Here is a 21,464-nt window from a genome sequence, read left to right on the forward strand (position 1 = left end):
GCTACATCCCCTCTACACATCCAAAGTCTGTCTGTCCTCAAAATCCTCAAAAATCATTTCCCCTCCTAAATCTCAACTAAAATCCCTCCAACTAATCCATTCCACGAGCCCCATGAGGAGTTACCTCTGCCCCATGAAGCCGGTCTAACTGAACGAACCCATCCCCCTAACTAGTTCCATCCTGTGCCCGGGCAAGGGGATCTTCCACCCCTTGCCCAGGGAATACTGTTCACCCGAAGCGAGGCTAGCTTTTTTTTTTCACATGCGCAGCACCAGCGCGGCAACTCGCAACCTGCACACCTTGCCAGTGACGTCATGGCAGCTGTTCGCGCACCTCCTCCCTCTTGGACAGTACCATCCTGCAGGGATACCCCTCCTGCCGGATTCCAACCACACGTGCAGCCATGACGTCACCCTGCGCATCAAAAAACAAGCCTCACGTTTCGAGGGGTTCCCCACACGAACACATGTGCTCTGCCCGTCGGAGCCTCACACACACGCTCGCGTGGAGAACCCATCCGGTCCGAATCCGTTATCCAGCCTAACCTTTGTCCATCCGCGGGATCGGCAGCATCCACCGCTGGCGTTCCCGGACCGGGCTTCACTCCCGTAGTCGATGCGCACGCGGCGGTCTTGTGCGTAGCACGGCACGAACCTCGCGCTCACCGCCGTGCAAACCCGGCGCGGTCCCCAAAACAGCTACAGCCGCTACCCGGCCTCTCTCCCTCACTTGTCGCAGTCTCCGTCGCTATTCGACCCACGCACACCTGCGTGTTACGACGCTCATACACCACTCCATGACATTCACTCTCGGAGACGCGGCTGCGTGCTCTTGCATGCCCACCATCATCTCCCTCACATACTGCTCTCTCACACACACGGTCTCCCTTGCACTCGGCCGTTCACTCACGCATGCCCTTTCACTCGCACACATGCTTCCACTCACACAGGGCCTTCCACTCACTTGCGCCGTTTCACTCGCACCCGTGGTTTGTTCCACACACGGTGCGCTGGGAAGCACGCATTTCAGCACATTCGCAACCTCGCACACCACTCCACTCACACACGCGGTCCCTTTCACACAATGCCTTTCATCCACGCTATGCGTGCGTTGCAGCACGCATTTTGCCACACTCCTGAACACACACACACAGGAACATTCACACTGGGGATTAGTGCCACTACAAGGGGTTCCGGGGCCTCCATACCCCTCAAGCTCCTCGTGCACCCGTCCGCAGCACTCGCCCCCTGCATCTCTTCCCGCAGTGTTTGCGTCATGCCATTTATTTCGCTGTTTATTCCGTTTATTTCGTTTCCCATCTGTTGTGCCATTCCATCCATTTTGTTGTTTAATCCTGCCAGCATGGCACATAGATGGGCCATGTCAGATGCACTCGGCTGAGCCGATTCGGCCAGGATCGGGGGGTTTTGGCAGAGAGGGGGAGGGGAGGTGTCATACACCGCGGCCGCTGCCGCACCCATTTCGGGCTCTGGGTTTGGTTGGGGGAGTTCGTCTTGCACCACAAGCATTTCCTGCTCGGGGATTTCATCCTGAGCCATGGATTCTACACATTCTAAATCCATATCTACCCCAGGCTCCCCCTCGCCTTGAAACTCCATCTTATTTCGTGGAAGAAATAAATTTGAATCGCTCGTGTTTGGTGGGAATCGGGGGTCGCTCCACTCACCCCTGAACCGATTCCCGTGAATTTAATTGGTGACCGAGGTGGATTCGAATCCCACTCCTGACACCAGTGTTACGAATTCGCGCCCGCCGGCGTGCGATCGGCCGCTTCCCACTAACAGCAACCGCGTCGCCCACCGGACGGACAATTCAGTCGTGACCCTCCTGGAACTACCGCCAGGAGCCAGTCACGGGTGGGGGTTTAACCTCACCACAACCCAGTCCGCATTCTACCCGCGTGAAATAGGCTGAATCGCCGAATGTCGATATACCCAAGTACCCGCGCGGGTAGCGTACTGAGGAGTTGTACCACGCCGCAGGTCGGCTCCGGACACGAACCACTTAAGTGGTCGTTCCGTGCTAAGGGGATAACCGAGTGGAGTTATCGCCGACCTCGACGGTTCGGATTACTTACTGGGTGTCGAAACCCACTACCAATTTATTCCGCGATTCAAGATGGCACTTTCAATGGGGAAAGAGGCGACGAACGGGATACATTTCACACAAGGACATTTATTATACAACACATAAGCAGGCAAATAAGAACAACAGGCAAGCACGTATACAGGCAAATAGAAACAAAAGCAGGCAAACAAAAGCAAGGGCAAGCACTACGACCGAATATAATTAATAAATGTACAGTCACTTAAGCAGTTTTACTTGACTGGACGGCGCCACGCCAACATTCATTCAAAAACCCCAAGGAAACACAAGAAAAGACCCCCTCACAGACAAGGGGTCAGGCTGGACCACTTGGGTCTTTATGACACGAGACCTGGGAGACCGAACGGGTCCCGCGAGACCGTAGCAGGTTACCTGCACCCACGAGGTGCGACGGTCGGTGAGCCCTCTCCGGCACTCTCCTCTCATACGCGCCTCGACCCTGGACCACCGCTCGCAACCCTCACGACCTGGCGCCCAGAGGGAGAAGACGACCTTGACGATCCAGAGAGAGCGGATGATGTCGACGAAGAAGAAGCAGAGAGCGTCGACGAAGAGGAAGCAGAGCAATCCAGCACGAAAAAGAAGAGTGCGCGAGCCCAGCGTGCGGTCCGCCTTATATAGCGCGGGGCTCCGCCCCTTCGCTCCACCCCCTTTTCGGCTCCGCCTCCCTTCGAGCTCTTTTGAGAAGCTCCTCGAAAAGGGGCGTTCCCCCTCCCGACCGCCTCACGCCCCGTGTCCACCAATCGCGAGCGAGCTCTTCGCCGCTTCTCGTGCCAGCGTTGGCAGTGCAAAACAGCGGGAAAACTCGCGCGTTGCTGCAGGTCTTCCACCGGGCCTTCGTTCGACGTTTTCGGATGGTCCAAAATAACGATAGCGAAAGAAAAACGGCTAACTCAAAGGATCACAGCCCTGTGAACATGGAAATTCCCTCTAAACAACGGTGGGGAAATCTAACTACACAATTACTTATCGTCATAACTGATCGAAGGACCCTTTATGGTGTATTGCGAATTTCCACAGCCATAACAGTTTGCAAAACTTACCCAAAACGTATTCGACGTGTGCCAGCGTATTCGCCAAATTTTTCATACGTCGGCATACGCTGGCTAAAACGTCAAGGTGTGACAGCGGCTTAAATTATCGAAACGTTCTGTGTACATTACTAATGCATTATGCATACGTCCAACTCGTTATACACTATTATAATTATACACTATTATCGTTATACAATGAATACACTATTATACGCCCAAAACTGAAAAAAAAATCAATAGTTCAGCGTACGCCAGCGTTTTAGATAAATTTTGAGACGTTGCCATACGCTGGCTAAATCGTCAAGGTGTGACAGGGGCTTTAATAAATTATCACATAAAGTTGTGTAAGATTAAAGTTATTCAAATGCAGTAATACTTTAAATCAAAGTAATAATTAGATAAGTTTGGATTTGGATATTGCATTGCTGTGTTGACTGACTGTCTGGACACAATGTTGAGGTTGTGGGTCAAATGATGTTGAGTAATCCACTGATGTGGACCTGCGACCTGGGTTGTGGATCCGCCGTTTGGAGAGGTTCCTGAGCTGAAAGGATCAAAATCTCGATGAAGGACGGTGCCCAGCTGTTGATGTGGGCAGTGGGGAAATCAGTAAATTGCTTATAAGTTAAGGTTATAACTTCAAATAAAATAGTTTTTGTAAGTACTTACCAGTACATAATATATCTGTGTTTGCGTGTGTGTGTGTGTGTGTGTGTGTGTGTGTGTGTGTGTGTGTGTGTGTGTGTGTGTGTGTGTGTGTGTGTGTGTGTGTGTGTGTGTGTGTGTGTAGCTTCCTTCTTGGGATTACGGTCCAATTAGACTACAGGACTAATTGGTCTTTATTTTGATTCAGATTGCTTGGAACGTAGTTCGGGTGAAAGATTAATTAGCATTGTGCAGTGTCAGTTCGTCAATCAAAAAATAAACAAACACTCAGATCTTCTCCAAAAATACACACACAATTTTGATGAAACTTCATTACAACCTTGATCATCCAAGAAACTTTGTTCACAGATTTTTTTTTAATTATGGGTTTGCTCCCCCCCCCCCCCAAAATCGGTATTTACTTTCTTTTGCATTGCTATTTTGTGAGTCGTCCATGCCTACTAGTGGTTTGCTGGTTTGACCAGGTGAGTGCAGGGGCTTTGCCCCTACTTTTCACTGAGTAAACCAACACATGTAACTCTGACAATTCCTCAACAAAAAAACCCTCAGCCTCCTCCTCTCAACCGCCTCCCAGGCTCATAAAAGCAAACGGGAAGTTCAACGTCAAAACAGCAGAATACTTAACACTTTCTGTTCCCCTGTCATGCAATCCCCGACTTCACAGAAATCCATCACAACCGCCACCTCAACTCACGATTTCAAGAGACAATAGTCTGAAATAACAGCTAACCTGCGTAATCTCCTCAGTTAAAGCATGGCTTGAGGGAAAGGCTTCCAAAGGGTTTTGCTAAAGAGTTCTGAAGGGTTTTTCTTAAGGGTTCTGAAGGGTTTTTCTAAAGGGTTCTGAAGGGTTTTTCTAAAGGGTTCTGAAGGGTTTTTCTAAAGGGTTCTGAAGGGTTTTTCTTAAGGGTTCTGAAGGGTTTTTCTAAAGGGTTCTGAAGGGCTCTGAAGAGTTTTTCTTAAGGGTTCTGAATGGTTTCTCAAAAGGGTTCTGAAGGGTTTTTCTTAAGGGTTCTGAAGGGTTTTTCTAAAGAGTTCTAAAGGGTTCTGAAGGGTTTTTCTAAAGGGTTCTGAAGGGTTTTTCTAAAGGGTTCTGAAGGGTTTTTCTAAAGGGTTCTGAAGCGTTATTCTCAGGGGTTCTGAAGGGTTATTCTAAAGGGTTCTGAAGGGTTTTTCTGAAGGGTTCTGAAGGGTTTTTCTGAAGTGTTTTTCTGAAGGGTTTTTCTAAAGGGTTCTGCAGGGTTTTTCTAAAGGGTTCTGAATGGTTTTTACCCCGTGGGGTCTTCCACCCCACGGGGTCTAAGCACCGCTCACGTTCTCTCTTTTCTTGTTTACATTTCATTTGAACGTCTATTTGAACGTCATTTGAACGTAAACGGATCCGAACCAAACGTGACAGGTATATTCTAGAGACCATTCACCAGGCATTAACTAAGCCCAAAGTGCAATTCAGGCTCTTTGGGCCAAGAAACGGCCCTTTCGGCCCATTTTCTTTAAATTGTTATTTTTAAAAAAATTAAATGCGCTGGGCGATGCCTAACGCAAAATTAAGTCGCAATTAATGATGTGAAACTTCACTCTTGTGAGGAGTTCTGGTATATTTTTCTGATGCGATGAAAATCTTACCAAATTTCAAAACTATCTGTCATCTGTGCTATCGCTCACCTGAGAGTTGTACGAATGAACTCTCGTGGGGTATGTTCGCAATTCGAACTTGTTCTAAAGGGTCCTGAACGGTTTTTCTAAAGAGTCCTGAACGATTTTTCTGAAGGGTTTTTCTGAAGGGTTTTTCTGAAGGGTTTTTCGGACGGGTTTTTCAGAAGGGGTTTTCCAAAGGGTTTTTTCAAAGGGTTTTTTAAAAAGGTTTTTCCAAAGGGTTTTTCTAAAGGGTTTTTCTAAAGGGTTTTTCTGAAGGGTTTTTCTAAAGGGTTTTTCTAGAGGGTTTTTCTGAAGGGTTCTGAACAGTTTTTCTCAAGGTTTATCAAAAGGGTTCTGAACGGTTTTTCTGAAGGGTTCTGAACGGTTTTTCTGAAGGGTCCTGAACAGTTTTTCTAAGGGGTTCTGAACGGTTTTTCTCAAGGGTTCCGAACGGTTTTTCTAAAGGGTTCTCAACAGTTTTTCTACAGGGTCCTAAAGGGTACTTCTGAAGGGTTCTAAAGTTTAATTCTAAAGTGCTCTAAAGGGAAATTCTAAACGGTAATTCTAAACGGTGATTCTAAACGGTGATTCTAAAGGGTAATTCTGAAGGGTAATTCCAAATCATAATTCTGATGGCTTCTTAAGAATAATTTGAATGTGTTTCAAAGGGTAATTCTAAAGGTTAATTCTTTATGGTAATTCTCAAGGGTGAATCTAAAGGTTTTCTCTGAGGGGTTTTTCTCAATAGTTCTGACAGATTCCAAAGGGTAATTCTCATTGATAATTCATAAGGGTTTTAAAGGGTAATGCTAGTGGGTTCTAAAGTGTAATTCTAAAAGTTAATTTCCAAAGTTCTAAAGGGTAAATTCTAAAGTTCTAAAGGGTAAATGTTCTTTGGGGTTTTAAGGTTTTATATGGTTTTGGGGTTCTAAAAAGTCCATCTCTGAAAGGTCTTGGGGATGGTCTTGGGGTTGTAAAGTGTCTTTGGGTTCTAAAAGGTCTAAAGGATTTTAGGAGTCTTAGTGTTCTAAAAGCTCTGGGCAATCTGAGGGAGTGTCTTAGAGGTCTTAGAGTTCTAAAGGATTTTGGGGTTATAAAAGGTCTAATTGGTTTTAGGGGTCATAAGGCTGTTAGGAGTTTTAGGTATCTTGGGGCTCCAAATGGTCTTGAGAGTCTGAAAGGGTCACTTCCGGTTCTGGGTTTGGAGCATCGGCAGGTTCTCTCACGGCTCTGCTGACTTTCCGAAAGTTAAGTTTCCAGTCGTTATTTGTCCCGTTTTAACTGTTTATTTTCTCACCTACATGTTTCTGTGTTCCTAGTTCGATTTTGTTTCAAAAATCGTGCTATTTTGTGAGTTTTCGTCGACCTTGTCTTACCGGGTTCCTTGAGGCCTACCCATCCTTCCCCTCTTGGTGTACGATCCTTTTTATTTGTATTCTCTCCCGATGACCTTCAATATTCCTATTTTCCCCACTTTCCCAATGCCCTCCCATCTAAACACCATGTTTCTTGTCTTAAATTCAAAACAAACAAACAAAAAAACCTACCTTTCTCCCTGCACACCCACGAGCCATGATCCTTCTCTCTCTTTTTTTTTCTTCTTCTTCTTCTTCTTCTTCTTCCTACTTCTTCCCTAACGGCACACCATCTTTATTCTACTTGAGCTGACCCACTTTCACCATTACCCTCACGATTTCTTCCTACAATCTTCCATTCCCGAATCTTACCTATTCTTCAAAAATATATCAAAAATTAATAATTTTCCTTGTGTCCTTTCGATCTATACACATCCTGGAACCACGTGTCTCTCTCCACCCTCTTCCTGATACTTTTCATCGACCCAGCAGCTCCACTCTGCGTTTACAGTTCCAAATTCACCATACACCTCCACGATTTTACTTCAACCTTCCCTTTTCCGAATGTTACGCATCCTCATTTAACATAAATAAATTCACTTTTTGACGATACACCTCCCATAGCCAGGTACCTCTCCTGTAACCACGTGATCTGTTTCCACCCTCTGCGATTACCGATCCAAATTCACTATTCATCGAACAATTTTTCTCCAACCTTTCCATGACCTAATTGATGAAAACTCTCTCAAACAATCAATCTATAATTCCAGCAATCTCTGTGTGTGTCTGTCTGTTTGTCTGTCTGTCTGTCTGTCTGCGACCGCCGTTTCTCGACGACCGCCGGTCCGATCTCATTGAAACTTGCAAGGAATATTGCCGGGGACCCGCGGATGTGCCTTTTCGAGGTTTAATATCGATCGGACGAGTGGTTCCCAAGTTACGGCCATTTATCTGTCGACCAATGACAAGACACGGTGCTATGACATCACGAATGATGTCACAATTAATGTTTATTTATTTATTCTTTTTTTTATTATTATTATTTTTTTTTTGCACGATCGACGGTCCGATCTGATTGAAACTTGCCAGGAATATTGCCGGGGCCCCGCGGATGTGCTTTTCAAGGTTTGATATTAATCGGACAAGCGGTTCCCAAGTTACAGCCATTTATCTGTCAACCAATGACAGGACACGGTGCTATGACATCACGAATGACATCACAATTAATGTTTATTTATTTATTTATTTTTATTTCTTTTGCATGATTGAAACTTGCCAGGAATATTGCTGGGGACCTGCGGATGTGCCTTTTCGAGGTTTGAGAGAGAGAGAGAGAGAGAGAGAGAGAGAGAGAGAGAGAGAGAGAGAGAGAGAGAGAGAGAGAGAGAGAGAGAGAGAGAGAGAGAGAGAGAGAGAGAGAGAGAGGCTGCACATACTGGCACTCACTGACGGGCACATACTGGCACTCACTGACGGGCACACACCGACAGGCACACACCTACGGGCCCGCCCCTACGGGCCCGTACTAGTAATAATAACAATAATAATAATAATAATAATAATAATAATGATAATAAAACAATCTCTTACAATGCTTCATCTTCCTCTTTCATACGTGTGGTACTCATCACTACATCATAATGCACTACTCTTCTTCTATTTCAACAGACTGCTCTCAACTCGACCTTTCCTTCATACCTTGCCTAAAAAATCCAACCGCTACTGCGTTTCTTCTCTCCATTCTCTTAATTTGCCTTCATTGCATCCCTCAAGAAATGTCTTTAATCGCATCTCTGATCTAAAAAAACCCAAAAAAAAACAGTTTGCAATGAATGTTCACTTTCCATCACCCATTCTTTTTTTCCAACTTCAGTGCTAACTCACCCCTCTCACCTCTCCCTCTCAAAGCATCCATCACACTCTTCTCCCTCCAAGTCTCCCTCTCACCTTTCTCAAAAACTCCCCCTCACCTTTCTCCCTCAACTCTCCCCACTCACCCTTCTCACACCATTCACCCCCTCACTCACCCTTCTCAAAGTTGACCCCCTCTCATCCACAAAGCTTCCTCCTTCCCCTGCCCTCTCACCTCCATCTCATCACTCCACCTCCACAAATAACTTCTGCCCCTCTCTTTCCCCTCTCTCCCCCAGCACCACAGAACCTTTTCTCCTCCTCATCCAGCCATTCTGCAATCCATCACACTCTTTCAACAACTCTCCTTACCTCCCCCCCTCCTCCCTTGTCCTATCCTCCCCCTCCCCTCCCATCCCCTGCACTCAAAGCCCCCTTCCCTCCCTCTTCATCAACAGTGTGGACCTCAAACATCCGGGGCCTTCACTCAAACGTTACAGATCTTTACATACAGGTTGCCACTGACAAACCAGATATAATCTGCCTCACAGAAACTTTCCTCCCTCAAGACATCTCTGACTCCCAAGTATCTCTCACTGGTTACTCCCTCCTCCGGTATGACAGACCTGAGCCTTGTCCTGGTGGAGGAGTTGCTTTCTTCATCAAAGACTCTATTCCTCACTCTCCATGCACTGCCCTCACTCCCCCACACCCCCAGAAATATGTCTGGCTACGGCTTCCCCTCCACTCCCACCTCATGTTTATACGTGTACTGTACCGTCCACCAAACAGTGCTGACTCCATTTACACCTCACTATCCGAAAACATGGACCAACTTCTATCTTCTCATCCAAACTCTCTCTTCCTCATATGTGATGACTTCAATTGTCATCATGCCAGTTGGCAAGGTGTGGGTACCTCTCTCACGGGTCCATGACACTTCAGCAAAAGCTTTCTGCGAGTCATTGGGAATGACTCAATTGGTCAATTTCCTTACCTGTATCTCAACCAATGGTACTCTATCTCTTCTGGATCTGATTTTGACAAATTTCTCTGAAAATATCGGCTGTTCTTCCTCCACTCCAATCGGTTCTTCTGACCACATGCTTGTCAAAGTGGACATCTCTCTCGCTGTTATCAGAGAACCACCTCAGTGCCGTCGAGTCTGACATTTCACTCAAGCCGACTGGCAGGGTCTCCAAACAGCCATCAAACTTCTCGACTGGTCTCCCATCGCTACTTTCTCCAACATCAACTAATCCTGGGAATTCTTTCAAAGAAACTTGCTCTCTCTCTCATGCACAGATTTATCCCCTCTCATCTTCAGTTGTCCTACCCTTCCTCCCGCCCATGGTTCACTGAAGCTTGTGGCGAGGCAGTTGTCCTGAAACAACTTGCCTTTGCCTCATGGAAAGCAAACCCAACTGAGGGTAATCTCAGTTCCCTTCATAAAGCTCGAAACAAGTGTGTTTCTACCCTAAGGAGAGCCATAAAACAACATTTTTCTAATCTCAAGTCTGAACTCTCAAACCTCTCTTCCTCCTCCAAATCCTGGTGGCATCAAATCAAATCAGTTTCTGGTGTATGTTCCCCCTGCATCCCTTCCCTTACCTCAAAAGGCCGCACTGCTGATACCGCACGTGAAAAGGCTGAATGCCTAAACTCGGTATTTGTATCGAAATCTTGTGTCAAAAGCCCATCGCTTTCTGTACCCACCTTACCCAGTCGCACCCAACTGTCCCTGGACTCTGTGTCCTTTTCTATGTTTCCCTCAGGAGAGCCAGAGAGTAAGCTCTCAAATGTAAGCTCTCCATATGGACAAGGTGGAGAGCTTTTTGTCAAACCTTGACTCAGATTCTGCAACTGGTCCAGATGGCATCAGCCCACGTGTCCGACAAACCTGCTCCTCTGCTCTTGCTCACCCTCTCTCTGTTCTATTCACCCTCTCATTTGCTCAAAGTCATCTGCCATCTGCTGGGAAATCAGCAAACATTACCGCCCTGCATGAAAATGGTGCAAAAACAGATCCCTGCATCTACAGTCCAATCAGCCTTCTCCCAATCATCAGCAAGGTTATGGAATCCATCATCACTTCAGACATTAAATCCTTCCTCTTCTTCAATGGCTTGATTTCTGAGGATCAATTTGGTTTCAGACCAGGTCATTCTACCCTGGATATGCTGCTTCTGCTCTCCCAACAATGGATGGAGCTCCTCAATGCTGGACATAAAATCAGAGCCATATCCCCAGACATATCACGTGCTTTTGACACAGTCTGGCACCCTGCACTACTCACCAAACTCTCTTCCCATGGTATTCAAGGCCATCTCCACTCATGGCTCGCAGACTTCCTCTCCTGTCGCAGTCACCGTGTGACCCGAAATGGAGTTCTTTCATCCCCTCTTCCTGTCCAGGCTGTAGTTCCTCAAGGCAGCGTTCTGGGCCCTGTTCTTTTTCTGGTTTTCATCAATGATCTCTCCGACTCTCTGGAAAATCCTCTTTATCTCTTTTGCTGATGATTCCACCCTCTGCCATAACATTTGTCAACCCACAGAGTGGAAAGCAGCAGCTTCTTCACTCACTGCAGATCTGGGTAAAATCACAAACTGGTCCAACACGTGGAACGTCTTTCAGTCCGGACAAATCTCACACTCTCACTATGTCTCTCCGAAAGGACCGTTTGGAACCCCCCCCCCATCCACTTTCTCAACAATCCTCTGGAAGAAGTCCTCTCTTTCAAGCTTCTGGGTCTCACTATCTGCCATGATCTTTCCTGGGAAAGCCATATTTCCAACCTGGCCTCCAAAGCCAGTCGCCAACTGGGAATCCTCCATCGTGCAAAGTCCTTCCTCAGCCCACCTGAGCTCCTGACCACATACAACACTTTCGTCCACAGCCTGATGGAGTACTACTCTCTCCTCTGGGCTGGTGCTCCTGCCTCTCACCTTTCTCGGCTTCAGGCTGTGGAAACCAAGTCATTAAGGATAATTGGCGTCTCGGATCATTGGTGGCGATGAGGCTGAGGCTTTGGGCCTCTCACTCTGTCACCGCAGGCAGGTCAGTGGTCTTTGTCTTCTACCGTCTCCTCTCCGGCCTCGCACCCCGTGCTGTGTCTGCGATTTGTCCCACCATATTTGCGCAGGACGCTCAAGGTACACCAACAACCCCCTTCTGGTAAAACTACCAAAATCTTTTTTCCTGCCTTTGGAATAAACTCCCTCACTTTGTTCAATCCCATTCTTCCCTCCAGGCCTTCAAAACAGCTGTTCACCACCACCTCTTATCATCCCCCATCCAATTCCTCGATCTTTTCTACCCCGTTAATCCACCCCAAACCCACCTCCTTCAAATTCCCTGCATTCTTTCCTGAAAGTACCCGTAATGTCCATGTTGTATACCACATGTTCCCCACCCCATCCCTCTCCCTTCCACAGATCTCAGGGTGTCTCTGTTCCACACTGTTTTGTCCTTCCCACTCCCACCCCTCTTGTCTCATGCCCCACCCCCCCCCCTTGATGTACGTTGTGTGTTAGCTCTCCACGAGCCCCGACAAGGTATACAAAAAACAAAGGTGTTCGGGTTCTAAACGGTCTTAATGGGTCTTAAGGAGTCTCAAGGTTTTCAAAGTGTCAAAATGGTAGAAAAAGGACTTTGAGTAAAAGGCCTAAAAGTGACTAAAAATGATGAAAAGGACTTTCCCCGATCCGCCTCCAAGCCCACCCCAACTCTATCCTTCCCTCCCCCTTGCTGTCCCATTCTTCAAAGCAAGAAGGCATTCATGACACGAAGAGATTTGCATCACTCAAATGTTTCCCTCGGGAGAGCCAGATTGTGTGGGTAGGGAAGATATGTGAGTCCGCAGGAATGGATCAAACTCTGGAGGAGCAGTGACTGCAGCTCCCCCTGAAGTAATTTGTCCATGGCAGCCAGTGGTGTGGAGAAATGGCGAATCGTCAGAGAGGAGGTTTGATTGGGCGACCAGCTGTAAAGAGACCCCTGGCGACCCGTATTAGGCCAAGAGAGCCTGGATGTGTGGAGACCCACTCCGGCGAGGCATACAGCAAAAGAGCTGTTTGGCTGTCAGGGACCGAATAGTTGAAGGGGGGGGCAAAGAAGTCGTGAGTCGGGCGACTTGTTTTTGGACTGCGGGCACCACAACTGGAAGTGCCCCCACCATTTTTGTTGTACAGTACCTCCCCGCTGCCTAGTTGAGGATCACACATGTGTAATAACATTTCAGCCATGGTCTTGCAGTGTTGGAATGAATGATTGATATTGGGTTTATGTATGAGTGTGTAAGGGAAGGTTCACTTAATCCATGTCACTAACCTGTACCAGAGAGAAAGCTCGCAAAAATTCGGATAGGTAATATAAATTGGGACGGCTCCGCAGGTTTCGATCCACCTCCGCAGGTTTTTGGCATTGCGGCATCCACCGGGGAACAGTCTTTAGAAGGGTGATGCACAAACGTTAAAAATACTTCTTTCAATAAGGTTTTGTCTCTTATCGTAGATTTGTGTGTTTTCTGACATTACCTACCCGCCCCAGGAGTTAGGAGCAAGGAACCAAGAGTTTTGCAAATATTTGAATTGTATTTAAGGGGTGTAGAACATGAACAAGAATAGATAAGTTAGCTACGGCTCGCTTCCCATAACCCTCCTAATTTATTTCATAGGCTAATTACGTGTGAGTCAGTAAGTGGTAAGGCTGGAATGGTAACGCCTGCATTGAACCTTGCATAAGATATGGTTCCGGTGGTGGGGGGGGGAGGGGTTGGGGAGACTGTGTTACAGTTGTGGGAGTGGATGGAGAAATTTCATCAGAAAGTTAGGATTGAATAGAGTTGTTTGGTTCGTGGACGTGGAGGAGACATCTCAATGAAAATTAAGTCAGGAGACTGCGAGCTGAAGTGTTACATGTCACCACACTGGTGGTGGTGTGGTGTTAATTAGATCTGGATCAAGGACAATTTCCCCCAGTGTGTGATTGCCCACTGTGATCTATTCCTACGTTTTTTAATTTACTTGCCAACCATGAAGGAGTTGCGTTTTATACCAACAACCATAACCACAAGCAAGCCAGGCATGCCGAGCAGGCAGAGGCCCCGCCTTCCCGGGTTTCGTGCGGGACGTCTTGGTACCCGGTCATCACTGCCAGCAGTAAAAAAAAGTGGTAGTTTGAACAAGTTCTGGTGAGGGTCTACAATCTCTGATTACTCTTTCTAGTTGATTTTGTTATATATTTTGTTATTAAAAGAGCATGCCGTGGTGGGACGTATTAAGCTGCTTTATATACCTTAACACAGCGTGCATTTAAAACATGGGAATTCTCACAGATTTTTTGTGGTATAGTCGAGTCTTGAAGGGTCAACAGGATCTAGTCTTTGGGTCCTTGGGGTCTTTTGGGTCCTTTGGGGCTTTGGGAACTTTTGGGTCTTTTTTTTGGATACATTATTGGGACGGGGAACATGGGGAATAGAAGATGGACATTACAGGGACTTTCAGGAAGGAAAGCAGGGAATTTGAAGGAGGTGGGCTTGGGTGGTTATCGGGGGTAGAAAAGATCGAGGCTTTGGGTGGGGGATGATAAGAGGTGGTTGTGAACAGCTGTTTTGAAGGCCTGGAGGGAAGAATGGGAATGAATAGAGTGAGGGAGTTTATTCCAAAGGCGGGAAAAAAGAGGAATGAAAGAGTGAAGGTGAGCAGTGATTCATGATTTTGGTAGTTTTACCAGAAGGGGGTTGTTGGCGGACCTTGAGCGCCCTGCGGAAATGTGGTGGGGACAAAGCGCAGAGAGAGCAGGGGTGGGCGAGGCTGGAGAGGAGACGGTGGAAGACAGAAAGACCACCGACCAACCTGCGGTGATTGAGAGAGAAGCCCAAAGACTCAGCCTCATTGCGGGAGATGCCAATGATCCGAAATGCCTTGGTTTCTACAGCGTGAAGCTGAGAAAGGTGGGAGGCAGGAGCACCAGCCCAGAAGGGAGAGTAGTACTCCATCGGTTGCGGACAAAATCTTTGAAAGTCGTCAGGAGCTCAGGTGGGCCGAGGAAGGACTTTTTTTTTTTTGGAGAAATTATTTTTCGGCAGTTTTCTGCCGTTGATAATGCGTCTTTTACACGGCCTTATTAAATGCATTACATTAGTTCTTGCTTCCTGTCGTTTGTGTCATCCTGTCGTTCTGAAGGATCGTGGTGATTGCCTTAGACAAGGATTGTGACGATTGCGTTCTACAGACGGTTCTGGTCGTGTCTGGAGCGGTCTGAGACAGTGGCGAGTGTGGCTTGGTCCCGTTCGTGGGCCGTGGACTTCGGGTTGTGGGTTCGAGTCAGTGGAACCGCACGAGGCGGGGAGGTACCCGGCTCTACCGAGAAAAGACCTACGGGTCCATTTCGTGTGTGTGTGTGTGTGTGTGTGTGTGTGTGTGTGTGTGTGTGTGTGTGTGTGTGTGTGTGTGTCCGTGGGCCCTGCCTGTTAAGTAGAGCTGTTTACGTGTTTTCTTTTCATTGTGCATTGCATTTTATTCGTGATAACTCTACTCTGTGTTCCCCTCCCGATTATTCTTTATAAGTAAACCCCCTTTTGTTAAATGTTCCAGCTCGTTTCTGTGTTTCTTTCATTGGCTCGGCACGCTGTGTATTGAGAGATAGCGAGGGTAAATTGTTCATTTGGTCCGGCGCAGCTCTGGTAACTCTGCTCGGTAACGCCAGATCTGAGTCGTTATCTGCGACTCGGATCGGACAGAGTCGGCTGAGGCTGTGGTTCCCCGGTAGTTAGACTGCGTGGGTATTTAGGTATATTAAAATTAGGCAATTAAGCCTACCCCACGCCATCGAAGTATTTGCGACCACGGTCCTTTAAGTGACCCGTCGGCTCCGGAGTTATCCGTGGTGACGACCTAAAATTCCGGGTGTTCGGTGGAGCCGACTCTACTGCTCCACCGAGCAGTCGTGCTCACCACCGATACACGGCACCACAACAATATCATATATATATATATATATATATATATATATATATATATATATATATATATATATATATATATATGTATATATATCTTCTTCTTGTTCTTTCGGCTGGTCCCGTTCGGGGTCGCCACAGCAGATCATCCGTATGATCTGCATAGTGATTTGGCACATGTTTTACGCCGGATGCCCTTCCTGACGCAACCCTGGTCGCCTATTACGACACAGGGATATGGTACACCTATTTTAACCGGGGTATACACCGGCCCAGTACACTGGTACTCATTTTGCCGACCTCGGAAGGATGACAGGCTGAGTCAACCCCCTGGTGTATTAATTCAGTGGCCCAACGAGGCTTGAACTCAGGACCTTTTGGATCCCAAGCCGCTGCCCTAACCACTGCGCCAACACCAGGAGATATATATATATATATATATATATATATATATGTATATATATATATATATATATATATATATATATATATATATATATATATATATTGTTGCGGATTCGCGCCCGCCGGCGTGCGAGCGGCCACGTAACTCGAATCGCGGCACGTCGCCCACCGGACGGGTCGCCCACCGGACGGACAATCCCGTCGTGACCCTCTCGGACTAACGCCGGGAACTAGTCACGGGTGGGCCTTTCGGCCTCACCACGATCGTGCCAATCGGCCCCCCGCGTGGGATAGGGTTGCTCGCCAAATTCGACCTACCTAAGTACCCACACGGAGGGTAGACAGGGCGATCGCACCTCGCTGCAGGTCGACTTCGGACACGGGCCACTTTAAGCGACCCGTTCCGTACTATCGGGATAACCGAGCAGTGTTATCGTCAACCTGGACGGTTCGATTAATTATCGGGCGTTTTAGCCCACGACCAACCCTTTACGTGAAGTAAGATGGAGATTCAATAAAGGAAAAGACGAAGCGAAACGGGAAAACAGTTCAACATAAAGCACATTTATTTCGCGATGAACGGAAAGCACACATATACAATTACACCAAAAGCAAATGTAAAAGAAGAAGAAACACACAATAATACACAAAAAGCAAATGTAAAAGCAAAACACAATGCAGATATACCACCGACTACCGAGCACACGGCAACACTTATACAGTTTTACTTCACAGACGGCGCTGACAACACATATACTCAAAGCAAAAGAAAAGGACCACCCTCAAGGATGATGGGGGCAGACGGGCCTGGGGCCGAGACCGCGTCGGGCCTACCCGTCTGATGATGAGCCACAAAATGGTGGTGGCGCCCCGACTCCGCGGGCCTCGCGGACAGTGTCTGGAATGGGGTGGGAACGGGGCCCCCTTCTCGCACTATCTCAGCGCGGGGGGAAACAGGAGGGGGTTGTTGATGCTCGGGGGAAGGAGGATATCTCCCTGGCTCGGGTCCCGCGACGAGCGTCTCCACCACGACCTTGGTCGCGTTCCCGGCCTCTCCTCTCCGCAGCTCCCCGACTCTGACACGAGCACCCCCTCGACTGCCTTCGCCGCCGCCACCTCTCCAACTCTCCACAGCTCCGTCCAACTGCCTTCTCCGACTCCTCTCTTGACTGGCTCTTCCCAACTCAACTCCGAACTGCTTTTTTGGCGAGCGAACGTGGCCCTTTATAGCCCCCGTGGCCTCGCTCCTTCACCTTCGACCCTTTACCTCTGGCTGGCTCCCCGTTGGACAGAGGAAAAGTGGGCGTGAATGCTTTTTGATCCATGAATCTGCATATAGCGATATTACTCCGACGCACCTGGAGGCGGGGCCAAATCGCCCCACGCTCACCGATAGGACGGAACAGAAGTGGGCGTGAGTCGTTTTTGATCCGATTGCTTCGGAAAGGCTGGTGTTTTCGCACCCCTACTCGGTGCGCGCCCTGCATGAGTCCAGTATCGGTGCCCACAAGCGGCGCGGAAATGGCGGTGATGCGATGGTTGCGAGGGCGAGTTGTGACGGTAAAGGTCGTGGCTGTTAGCGTTGTTGTTGTTGTGAAGCGGCGTTGCGGCTGGTGGTTGTTGTGTGATGGCTGTTGAGACGTGGTTGGTGGTGGTAGTAATGGTAGTAATGGTAGTAATGGCGGCTGGTCCAAAATAAAGATAGTAAAAGAAAAACGGCTATCTAAAAGGGTCGCAGCCCGCATGAATGACATTTATTCCCTCTAAACAACGGGTTTGGGCCTAACCACACATATATTTACAGAGATATCTCACCTAAGGGACCTGAATGGTGGTTTGCGAATTTCGTCAACCACAACAATATATATATATATATATATATATATATATATATATATATATATATATTTATATATCACTCCTCTCTGCACGTGCACGATCAGGAAAAATTCAGAGGCAAAGTACTACAAAACCCCAGGTTTGTTTTCCGATGAATGTTCCCATTAGTGTTCAAAATATAACATTCAATTGAAATTAAGTTGTTCGTTGATCATAAACTAACATTTGTGGACAGACAGACAAAGAAAGTGAACCAACTGCTTCACCCCGCTTTTCGCTTCACGTGTGTGAGTAACATCTGGCTGGCATGGATGTCTTGTTTTTCTCTCTCGATGGTACCGTCTTCGTACCTCCTCCTCCTACACCTCCTCCTACATATGCAGCACAAGGCTGTGGGTAGAATCGTTGGCTGAGGGCGCGGCTGTGCCACTGATGCAGTGCCCCTATTACCAGTACACTGGTCGTCATTTCACTGACCTTGGAAGGATGACAGGCTGGCTGAGTCAACCCCAGCTAGTGTTAATTCAATGGCCGACATGGGCTCGAACTCAGCACCCAAATATCCCAAGCCAGCCACCCTACCAACACCAGGCTTGTCTTCATGCCATCTTCATACAACAACTTGTGGACTGGAGTACATGCATAAATGTAATCACTATGTTCCTTCCCGTGGCTGTTCTACAATGAAAGAACCGGACAATGTGTACGTTATTGTAGTCTTCAGGTGGTGTTATAAATATTCTCTCCAAAACTCAAAGTTGACAATGACATTTATTTTTTTATTTTTGTGTCATAAAAATTTGATCATCCAAAGTAATGGACTCTAACCTTCCTTCCTCGGCAGTTTACCATCAGGTGTGGAAAACGTCGCATGGTTTAAATCGGTGACAATGGTGAAAATGGTTTTATTTGGGAGTCCTCCTGTCTCCATGCACGCACCACGTCACCCGTCAATGCATCAACGGTGTATCTTTCCCTTCTGTGGGTTCTCTCTTTGTTCGAGTTCATTCAGCTCCCTTTGTCGCTTCTTATCGTTGCACTTTCTAACTAGAGGGGGGAGCACTCGGTAGAGTGCAAAACCTCCACCGCCAATACTGCTAGGTCACTCAAGTGAACCTCGATATTCTATTCATTCAATTTGACGTCAACAGTGATCACAGAGTTATAGTTTGCAACTTTCCCTTGTACATACTGAATTCATTCGTCATAACTAGATTCCTTGAGACAGAAATTGATTTTACGTGGGTATATCCAGCTGAAGTTCCAAAATCAGCCGCAATTATAATTTTGGCATGTTTTTGTTGGAAATCACTTATAACATGTGGAAATGCAAAAAAATAAAATCGAAATTTGGTTGAAAAAAAAAATTGCAAATTTTTTTTTTCTCTAACAATTTTTTTTTTTGGGGGGGGGGGGTTGAAATCACTTAAAACATGTAGAAATGCAAAAACAAAAATTCAAATATTTTTTCAAAATGGCCGCCATAGCGCCAAGTCCAAAATGGCCGCCAAGTCCAAAATGTCATGGCATGATCCTTGGACCATACCTAACCCCACCAAGTTTCGTCGAAATCTATCGAGGAGTTTTTCCGTAATACTGTTCACAAACAAACAAACAAACAAACAAACAGACAGGGGTGAAAACAGTAACCTCCGTCCATCTTCGATGGCGGAGGTTAACTAGAGGGGGAGCACTCGGGAGAGTGCAAAACCTCCGCCGCCAATACTGCTGGATCACTCAAGTGAACCTTGTATCTTATTTATTAAATATGATGTCAACAGTGCTGAAAGTTATAGCTCTTTTCTCCAACATTTTTTTTGGGGGGGGGGGGGGGTGGAAATCACTTAAAACATGTAAGAATGCAAAAAAAAAATCGAAATTTTGTTGAAAAAAAGCTTGCAAAAAATTTTTTTTCTATAACAATTTTTTTTGGGGGGGGGTTGGAAATCACTTAAAACATGTAGGAATGCAAATTTTTTTTCCCTTTTTGGGGGAGGGGCTAACAATTTTTTGGGGGGGTGTTGGAAATCACTTAAAAACATGTAAAAATGCAAAAAAAAAATTTTTTCCCCTTTTTTTGGGGGGGGGTAACAATTTTTTTTGGGGGGGGTTGGAAATGACTTAAAACATGTAGAAATGCAAAAAAAAATTCTATTTTTGGGGGGGGTAAAAAAAATTGGGGGGGGGTTTGGAAATCACTTAAAACATGTAGAGATGCAAAAAAAAAAAATTTTTGGGGGGGGGGAACAAGTCTAAAATCTAATGGCATGATCCTTGGACCATACCTAACCCCCCCACCCCACCAAGTTTCGTCGAAATCCGTCGAGGAGTTTTTTCCGTAATCCTGTTCATAAACAGACAGAGGTGAAAACAGTAACCTCCGTCCATCTTCGATGGCGGAGATTAAAAATGGCATTGTCAACTTTGAGTCTGCTTTGTTCGTCTGGTACCTGAGGCAGAAGATGCTGAGCGAGAATCGGGGCCATTGGTTCTGGTAGAAACTCCATCGTTCAGTTTTTGTTTCTTGACATTTCTCTTGGAGAATTTCGTACTTGGAAATAACTCGTCAGCATTTCTCTGAAAGATCTCTGGCCCTCCTTGTTTGCCCTCCCGAAAATGGCAGCTACATACGCGGGAACTTGTGCTTGGTTGTCTGTCTGCACGTCTAGGTAGGAAGAGACATAAATAAACAATGTATATTTTTTTAATGCAGAACAGCCAGAGGAATGACTTTGGCAGTGAGCACGGAATGAGAGGGTGAGTTCACAAATTCTGCGACGTCAACATTTCGCAAACTGTTCTGAAAGGATTAAAAGCGATAAATCACCTTATTTGTTCAATCCATCGTTGCTTAACACTTGGTTCCTTCGGAAAACGATAAAAGCTGCAGGTATGGCTCTCCGATTGGTGATTACAATCGGGAGCGAAACACTGCACCATCTTCACAGAGCAATGGCGGCCGTATTCTACGGTAGTGTAGAACCAGGCCGTGCGTTGTCATGCCAACGTGACGTCACACTTCGGAGCTTCAGCGCTGTGTGTTCGGTTCCATTATCAACCGGTTCGTTGAAGTGCTTCAGCCACTTGGCGAGCGCTCGACAAGCCGATTGTTAATGGAACACACGCTGGTGTATCTTTGAAAAACCGATGTCTTCTTGTCATGAAATTATTGATTATATATCGCTGAGGAAATTGATGTTTTGTTCGGGAACGATGGAAGCGGCGGTCTACTATACACCGTCCAAAGAGAACTGTGTCCCTCCTGATCGGCCACGCGGTGAACGCACGTTTGCTTCGTGCACCGTGTATGTTAAATATAAAAGTAAATACCATCGTTTTGTTTTTATTACCTCCGCCACCAGAGCTGGACGTGGGTTACCTTTTCACCCATGTATGTTTGTTTGTGAGGAGGATATCTCAAAAAGGTTATGGAGGGATTTGGACCGAACTTGCTGCACAGGTTCGACGCGTGACACGAACGAATTGATGAGAATTTTCAAAGTGATTCTCCACACGATCGAGAGAGTTCTCATCTGCATTGTACCTTGCGGAAACTGTGAAGTGAATGTAAAATGTCGGGAATTGCG

General features: G+C 46.8%; 1 protein-coding gene across 1 annotated transcript in view; it reads right to left on the bottom strand.

Moving 5' to 3' along the window:
• LOC147023868 (forkhead box protein N3-like) overlaps positions 1–20,874 on the bottom strand; it is a 171,816-nt gene extending 150,942 nt beyond the window's left edge. Inside the window, exons 1-2 of the mRNA XM_085889751.1 lie at positions 20,705–20,874; positions 20,328–20,542 (exon numbers count right to left, since the gene is read on the bottom strand). Of these exons, the coding sequence (XP_085745877.1) occupies positions 20,328–20,542; positions 20,705–20,817 (328 nt within the window). The 5' untranslated portion in view covers positions 20,818–20,874. The remainder of the gene's footprint in view (positions 1–20,327; positions 20,543–20,704) is intronic.
• Positions 20,875–21,464: the final 590 nt, after the last annotated feature.

This window comes from Eptatretus burgeri, chromosome 7 (assembly GCF_056783735.1).
Source record: "Eptatretus burgeri isolate ZD-2024b chromosome 7, Ebu_testis_v1, whole genome shotgun sequence".
In the NCBI taxonomy this organism is placed as follows: Eukaryota; Metazoa; Chordata; class Myxini; order Myxiniformes; family Myxinidae; genus Eptatretus; species Eptatretus burgeri.